At 40.8% G+C, this 8,409-nt stretch overlaps 1 protein-coding gene across 2 annotated transcripts in view; it reads left to right on the top strand.

The window, feature by feature from the left end:
• Window positions 1-8,409, top strand: part of LOC116565835 (glutathione S-transferase A4-like) — a 13,353-nt gene that overhangs the window by 1,039 nt on the left and 3,905 nt on the right. Inside the window, exons 2-6 of one of the 2 annotated variants that reach the window (XM_032299694.1) lie at window positions 554-660; window positions 1,658-1,709; window positions 2,513-2,645; window positions 5,617-5,758; window positions 8,132-8,263. In XM_032299694.1, the coding sequence (XP_032155585.1) occupies window positions 574-660; window positions 1,658-1,709; window positions 2,513-2,645; window positions 5,617-5,758; window positions 8,132-8,263 (546 nt within the window). In that variant the 5' untranslated portion in view covers window positions 554-573. The remainder of the gene's footprint in view (window positions 1-553; window positions 661-1,657; window positions 1,710-2,512; window positions 2,646-5,616; window positions 5,759-8,131; window positions 8,264-8,409) is intronic. The other variant, XM_032299695.1, reaches the window with a different exon arrangement.

Below are 8,409 nucleotides of genomic sequence, written 5' to 3'. Positions count from 1 at the left end.
AGTGCAATGGCGCGATCTCGGCTCACCGCAACCTCCGCCTCCTGGGTTCAGGCAATTCTCCTGCCTCAGCCTCCTTAGTAGCTGGGATTACAGGCACGTGCCACCATGCCCAGCTAATTTTTTGTATTTTTTTAGTAGAGACGGGGTTTCACCATGTTGACCAGGATGGTCTCGATCTCTTGACCTCGTGATCCACCCGCCTCGGCCTCCCAAAGTGCTGGGATTACAGGCTTGAGCCACCGCGCCCAGCCTAATTACGTGCAATTTTAAGACTAATTATAAAGACCACTGATTCTGCTTATGAAATGGAACATTGTTGGCATCCCAGAAATCTTAAATGCTCCTCCCCAATAACAACCCCATTCTCCTCACTAGAAGTAACCATTATTCTGCTTCCTTGGTAATTATTTTCTTGCTTTTTTTCATTTTTTACCTCCTATGTATGCATCCCTCAGCAATAGTTTTGCTTTACCTGTTTTGGAATTACTATAAATAGGGACATACCATATGGCTTGTCAGTAAATTGTTTAATTCTTTTTTTTTAATCCTTTAGAAAACTCTGAGCCAGGAATCATGGCAGCCAAACCTAAGCTCTACTACTTTCATGGCAGGGGCAGGATGGAGTCCATCCGCTGGCTGCTGGCTGCAGCTGGAGTGGAGGTTGGTTCCTGACTGGGATGGGGAAGGATGGTAATCTGGGTGGGAATGAAGTGGTCTCCTTTCCCCTTCAAGCTTCGGAGTGGTGCCTCCAGCTGTATCTATATTTTCCTTTCCAATTGTCTTCCTTTGCAAGAGGTGAGGGAGGGAATCATAGGATTAGGGATAATTTGGGGAGCTGTGGGGGGTGGTGGTGTTCTGGAAGCTTCATAGAGGCTGAAAAGATTTTCATGGATCACGAGACAAAGAAGAGAGAGGAGACCCACATGTGCCTCGTTCTCTCCATTGGGACTGGCTGATTTTCTGGGGCCTTTCAGCTCTGCCTCCGGAACACAGCCCTGTAATACTCATGGCTGCCAGCAGGAATGTTAGGCCCAGCTGCAATCTGGCTAAACTCCTTAACTCCTCCCTAAAAGATCTACCCGCTGGGATCTTTCCTTAATTCAGAGTTCCCTCCACATTGACTTTTCCATAGATTTTTCACAAGTGCCTTGGAATTGTTTTATGCAGGTGTATGCTTGCTTTTCCCTATCTGAATGCCATCCCCTCTAGAGCTAGGACTCATTACCTTGTTTGATTTTCTCTGTAACCTTTTAGGGATATCTCCCTTACATTGCTCACCCACATCTGAAGGTTTGGGGGGATGAAAAAATATCAGTGTTTCTCACAAAAGTTTTAGAAACATCATCAATAAATCATGAAATAAACCTCACCTGAGTCATGGTCTTTGGCTTCCTTTCTTTGAATATATGAGCATTAAAGAGAAATTTGACTTGTCCTTATATGAAGGGAGAATAACAGAAGAGGAAGAAGAAAGAGAAAGGAAAAAAATCATTGAGAAATTTGGAGAAAGGACATGAGTTTAGATGGAGGGAAGAACTTAGGTGAAGAAAAGGAAAAAGAGGAATGGGAGCAAAAATTAAAAAAAAAAGAAAAAACAAAATCTCTGTATTCTTGAGGACTTTAAAGTTGTAATAATGTCTCTTTATCTTTTTTTTAGTTTGAAGAAGAATTTCTTGAAACAAGAGAACAATATGAAAAGTTGCAGAAGGGTAAGCCCAGATTTATTCAATATTATCTTCTTAGAGAAAAATGGAAACCTGCTTCGGGGAAGTACTTGTTTTGACAAAAGAGACGGAGCTCTAGAATGGCTACTATTAGAAAAGGCAAGCACATAGCATGACTGCTAATATTGATTAACTGCTCGTCATGTCCCTGACACGCAGCTTAATTTGCGTCAGCAAAGGCCACTCCGATTAGTCTTCAGAAACTCTTACCAAATAGGTCATGATGGTGACCTTGGTTAAGAGGATTGAATGAAAATTTTATGTGTCAGCGCTAATTTGGTTTAATTCTCCCCCTCTTACTGAAGAATCCTTTAAGAATCCTCCTATCCCCGCCAAGTCCCCCCTACACACTCCCACACCCCCACACCCCCACCGCCCAACTGCCCACCATGTTGGCCAGGCTCATGTCTCAAACTCCTGACCACAAGTGATCCGCCCACCTCAGCCTCCCAAAGTGCTGGAATTACAAGTGTGAGCTGCTGCACCCAGTCAACTCTTTCAACTTTGAGAACCAGAAGCACTTATACTATAACATAGTAAACATGGAAAATCTTAAATAATTATGTTAACCATCACACCAAAATATATGAGACTGCCAAATGCATCTCAGATTTTACATGAAGCAAATGGTAGCCATCTCCTCAACAACTAAATTCTATCTAAAGGGATGAAGGGTAGCCTTCATCCCTTTAGATAGAATCTAAAAATCACAGATAGAAGTGAACCATCCTTAGATTTACTGCAACCACTGAACAACGTATCTTAACCTCTCTTTGCTCAAACCACAGATGGACGCCTGCTTTTCGGCCAAGTGCCTTTGGTTGAAGTGGATGGAATGATGCTGACACAGACTAGAGCCATCCTCAGCTATCTTGCTGCAAAGTTCAACTTCTATGGGAAGGATCTGAAGGAAAGAGTCAGGTACCATAGTGTTCATGCCTCTGCTTGATTCTTAGCCAAGCTTTTTCAGTTCTTCACCAACGGAGACCTGGTTCAAGTGTACCTTTCAGCCTGGATTGAGGAAAAATGACAAATGGAACAAAGGAGAAATGGCTTGCTAAACCTGGCATGCCTTGTACTTACTCATTTCTTTTTTTTTTGAGACAGAGTAGCACTCTGTTGCCCAGGATGGAGTGCAGTGGCATGATCTCGGCTCACTGCAACCACCGCCTCCTTGGTTCAAGCAATTCTCATGCGTCAGCCTCCTGAGTAGCTGGGACCACAGGTGTGCGCCACCATGCCCAGTTAATTTTTGTATTTTTAGTAGAGACAGGTTATGCTATGTTGGCCAGGCTGGTTTAGACCTCCCGGCCTCAAGCGATCCACCTGCCTTGGTCTCCCAAAGTGCTGGAATTATAGGCATGAGCCACAGCGCCCGGCCACCTTGTACTTATTCTTAATAAGTAACCGCACTTATTAACTACACTCCTCCTTTTCTGTATACTACTCATAGTTCACTGAAGGCTGCATTCAACTTCTCATGTTCTCTCTCCACTCCTAACAAAATATGTTCGTAGAAAATAAACTGGTAAGCTATTCTACATGAAGGTGGAAATGACTGATTCATCACACACGTATTGAGCATTGTATCAATGATCTATTGACTATGAATAATGCTCTAAAACATATCACCTTGAAACACAGTGATTTGAATCAGCAAGCTTTTGTTATTGCTCACCTGTTTATGGGTGAGCAAGTATCTGACTGGCCTCTCTGGGCCAAGCTTGACTTTGCTAGCCTGCACTCACTGATGTCTGTAGCTAGCTGGGCAGCTCTGGTTGTGGTTGTTGGCTGACTATCAACTGGGATATGAATGGACCGTGTGTTTCTCATCCTGTCATTCTGAGCTTGTTCTCATGGCAGTGAGGCAGAGTTCTGAGCATGAGAGTGAAAGCACACAGGCCTCCTAAGTTCTGCGTTCAGAACCGGCACCTCATCATTTCTACCTCATTCTACTCAATAAAGGAAGCCACAAATAGACTGGGAAATAGACCCCATCTATTGATGGAAGGAGCTGCCACGTTTCATCACAAATACGGGAGGGTGAAGATTTTTGGCCATTTTTTGGCCTCTGTATACCATGAACATCTATGCCGTGCTGTGCACTGTGCCAGGCCTGGCAAAAAATGATTGGGTAATTATTCACCGGGATAGTTTAATTTCATAAAAAATAACTAGACTTAAGACAAAACAAAGACTTGCAACTATAAACTCTTGCCTGCATTTGGGGTCATGGGGCCTTTTCAGAGGCCCCTAAACAGTCATTACCATAAGCATGGACACAGTGGGGGTGATCCGTATACACAGAAGACGCGGTGGGAGGAGCTCAGGCTCAACTGTTCAGAAAAAGGAGAAAGAACATAGGGATGAGCAAGGTCCATAACAAGTAGTAGCTCACCCCAACTTTTCCATTGCTTCATCTTTAAAACAGCGTTAGTCATTCCAACCTGTAATTCCGAGTGTATATGGCAAGAAAAGCAATGTGAAACAGTGTGTGAATATGATCCTTTTGTAAATAAATACTAATGCACAAATGCAGTCTGTTTCCTATTGATTTGATGCAAAGTTTTTAATTGGTCTTTAAAAATCGCCATTTTTTTTCTGAGATGCATCCTGAGATGGTGTTGTTAATATTATTTTTCTTTGGGTTAGCCATAAACTATAGTAGACTAAAGCAAGTGGGCTAGGTGACACTAACATGAAAGAAAAATTATCTGTCATTCACACAGGACAATAAAAGGATATTATTAAATTTTTTTCTTTTTCTTTTTTTCTTTTCTGAGGCAGAGTCAGACTCTGTTGCCCACCCTACAGTGTAGTAGCGTGATCTCAGCTCATTGCAACCTCTGCCTCCTGGGTTCAAGTGATTTTCCTGCCTCACTCTCCCAAGTAGCTGGGACTATAGGCACGCACCACTATGCCTTGCTGATTTTTGTACTTTTGGTAGAGACAGGTTTCACCGTGTTGACCAGACTGGTCTCAAACTCCTGGCCTCAAGTGATTCCACCCATTTTGGCCTCCCAAAAAGTGCTGGGATTACAGGTGTGAGCCACCATGCCAAGCATTTTTTTTTTTTTTTTTTTTTTTTTTTAATGAGATGGGGCTTCACTATGTTGCCCAGGCCAGACTCAAACTGCTGGGCTCAGGCAATCCTCCTGTCTCAGCCTCCCGTATGGTTGAGCTATAGTTGAGCCATAGATATGCCACTGAGCCTGGTTCCATTATTCTTTATATACTGTTAAAAAGAAAGATAAAGATCTCAGAAGACCATTAAAACAAATTCATTAAGCAATTAGCATGTAATGGGGAATACAAAGACATCCTTGAAGAGATAACTAGCACAGCGTGAATGTACTAATACGCCAGTAAATAATGACAATATAAATACTATGATTTGTTTGTTTATTTATTTATTTAGTGCTTGGCAATGAAAGGAAAACTTTAAAGGGAAAGAAATACATCTGTTTGACCTGACTAGGAAATTGAACTTTTCTTTCTCCGTTACCAGGTCAACAGAAGACCTGTTAAATTATCTGTCTTCTCTAAATAAGCAAGAATGTTCTGTACTAATTGTTTTGTAGTTTTAATAAACTGCACTGAGTTTAGTTTTTAAAGCCATGATAATCAATTATTTGTTTATGGCAGATTTCAACTTAAGGGCATTCAAGAATTCTTTCATACATCCTTTTATTCAATAACCATTTCTAGAGACTACTATATCCTGGGCACTTGGCTGGTTCTGGTGCTAGAAATCATTTATGAGAGTGGAAGCTTAAGAGGAAAAATAAAAATCGTTTGCTCCTTCATCTATTTACAACAGAGAAGTGTTGGACTAGGAACCCTGTACTCAAAAGCTCCTCTCTGCCCGAGGGTCAAATGGTTGTTTTATCAGGATCGACATGTACGTTGATGGCACCCTGGACCTGATGGCAATGATAATGCTGGCCCCCTTCCAGCGCCCTGAGGAGAAACAGGAGACCCTTGCTTCCATCGTCCAGAAAGCAAAAACCCGGTACTTCCCTGTCTTTGAAAAGGTAGGCTTCAGGGATCCGGAGCTTTGACATTTTTTGTTGCTGAGAATATTTCAAGAGTGAATATCTGAAAATACAGTCAAAGGCCATGTTAGAGCTTTACTGATCCAAATCAAAACTTTAAAAAGGATTCTAGAACAAATTACAGGTAAAATTATGGAACCTTCAACAAAATGAAGTTGGACTATACCGAGTACAATGAAAGTATACAGCATTTCTGTTCTGACTTTTAAATTAAGACATCAGCCCAAGGTGTGATGTCTTGGGCTTTAGTTGTGTCAGGTATTTTTTTAGGTCTAATAATAGAGGCTAATTGTGCCTCAATCAAAAGACAAAGTCTGTCTCTCTCTCTCTTTTTTTTTTTTTTTAAGGCAGAGTCTCACTCTGTTGCCCAGGCGTGAGTGCAGTGGTGTGATCTTGGCTCACTGCAACCTCTGCCTCCCAAGTTCAACAAATTCTCCTGCCTCAGCCTCCCGAGTAGCTGGGACTACAGGCGTGTGTCACCACGCCTAGATAATTTTTGTACTTTTATAGACACAGGGTTTTACCATGTTGGCCTCAGTCTCGAACTCCTGACCTCAAGCGATCCACCCACCTCGGCCTCCCAAAGTGCAGGGATTTACAGGCACGAGCCACCACACCCTTCTATAAGACAAAGTCTCTTAAAGGGAAAATTTGTGGTCATTTTGGAGTAAATACTAATAACAAATGTCCTCATAATACATCTGGCAACATGGAAAACGCTAACACTTCTTAGCACAAGGTTTCATAAGGTTCTGCTAGATGAAAGAATGGTATGCATATGTCCTCAGTCTTGGCCTTGGAAAAGAACAACTTGTTATTGATTAAATTATAATGAATTATTCGGTCAGTGCTTTAGAGTACTAGATAAGCAAGCTCCAGGTTATCCAAAGACAATGTACAGTGTTGTTGCAATGCCTTTTGTTTAAGATAAGTAAGATGATTATTTGAGTTCTCTCTCTTCCCTTTTTTCCTCTTGCATTTATCTTGCACCCTAGAGTTTCCTGTGGTCTGGCTTTTACTCACTGTAGCATACTCCTGCTTACCTATCAATTGGAAGTTAGAAGTAGAAGCTTGATCAGGGTCAGGCTCAATTATTTTGGCCGGATTGTTTCACAGGTGGTGCTGTGTAGGTCATCAGCAAACAAATTGTCTGGTTGTTGCTCTTATGATATTCATACAGTTGATGATCAGTGCCTAGATACATCCATTTATGAGTAGATGCAACATGGTGATGTCCTAACCTTGCCAGTCCCTCTTCATTTATTAGCTTGAATAGTTTTTATAAGACAAATCTTCCCCTCATAAGATATTTGACTTCTCTGGTTTGTAGTTTATATAGGAAAAGAGGACAAATACTTGATTGACCGCTTAAAAAAATGAATTATCTAGTATCTTCAAAGGGGAATAATAAATCAATTTTCCTTTTTGTCCTTGTTTTTATCCTTTAAGTAACATTATGACACCAGCCCAGATAGTCGTTGCTCACCCACACCTTTTTATTATCTCTTTGAACATTTAAAAACATTTTTAAGCCTTTACAGAATCGACTCTTATTTTTGGCTCTGTGGCTCAAAATTCTCCTTTTCTGTAAGTCTGTTGCCTCTGTCTCAGAAAAGACTTGGATTTCGTTATATGCTGTGTAATTTTTAATTGTGAGTTTATCTTTAGCAGAAGTCCCATTTCATTTATTTGATATATCCCATCAAGTGTTTTTATCTTTGCCTTATGTAAGATACTATAGAATTCACTGATTCTGGCAACTTTTCCCCATCCACACTTACATTTATTTTTCTTCTTGCATGTATCACAGCAAGAGATGTAGCATCTGAATTTACCTTTGCTCCTTATTTATGGAGTAAACTCAATTTAATGCATCTGCTACTCAAAGATGCACCCGAGAGATTTCTAAATACTCACTCTTCACTGGATAGTGAAAAATTAGCTTTCTATGTGGTTCTGATTTGGACTTCTGGGATCACATTGGTTACTTATTTCTATTGGTGGCATAGCCACCAGGCTTCAGCTAGTTGTGAGTTTTGTGTCTCTCTGTACTGGTGGATACAATTTTACATAGCCACCTCCAGGTTTGTAACAGGAGTCCAGTGCCAGCATTTCACCACCCAAAAGGCCTTGACAATCACTGAAAAATTTCCCACCAAAATTATGCCATTTTACAGCATGTGTTAGAGTGTTGTTTTCATCCTATTCTTACCAGCACTAGAGATTTTTTTTTTTTAAGATTCTTTATTAAATCTAATCAGTACAAAGGCTTCATGCTCTTGTTAAGTGTTTAGTCACACAAAATGGTTTTTTACTGCCATCTGATATTCTTTATGATTTTTCTTTCTGTAGATTTTGAAAGAACATGGAGAGGATTTTCTTGTTGGCAACAAATTCAGCTGGGCAGACATACAGCTGTTAGAAGCTATTTTAATGGTGGAAGAACTCAATGCTTCTGTTCTTTCTGACTTCCCTCTGCTAAAGGTAGTATATTAACATCCACACAAAATACAGAAAAAAATGAACAAAGACTGAAGCAAAAGGTGCCTCTAGGCCAATCAAAAGACGCTTAAAAACACTGGTGTGTGTGTGTGTGTGTGTGTGTGTGTGTGTGTGTGTGTGTGTGTGTG

Source organism: Sapajus apella, unplaced genomic scaffold (assembly GCF_009761245.1).
Source record: "Sapajus apella isolate SASKATOON/1434 unplaced genomic scaffold, GSC_monkey_1.0 scaffold41, whole genome shotgun sequence".
In the NCBI taxonomy this organism is placed as follows: Eukaryota; Metazoa; Chordata; class Mammalia; order Primates; family Cebidae; genus Sapajus; species Sapajus apella.
The sequence above is the reverse complement of the archived record's forward strand: the minus strand, read 5'-3'. Positions and strand labels throughout refer to the sequence as shown.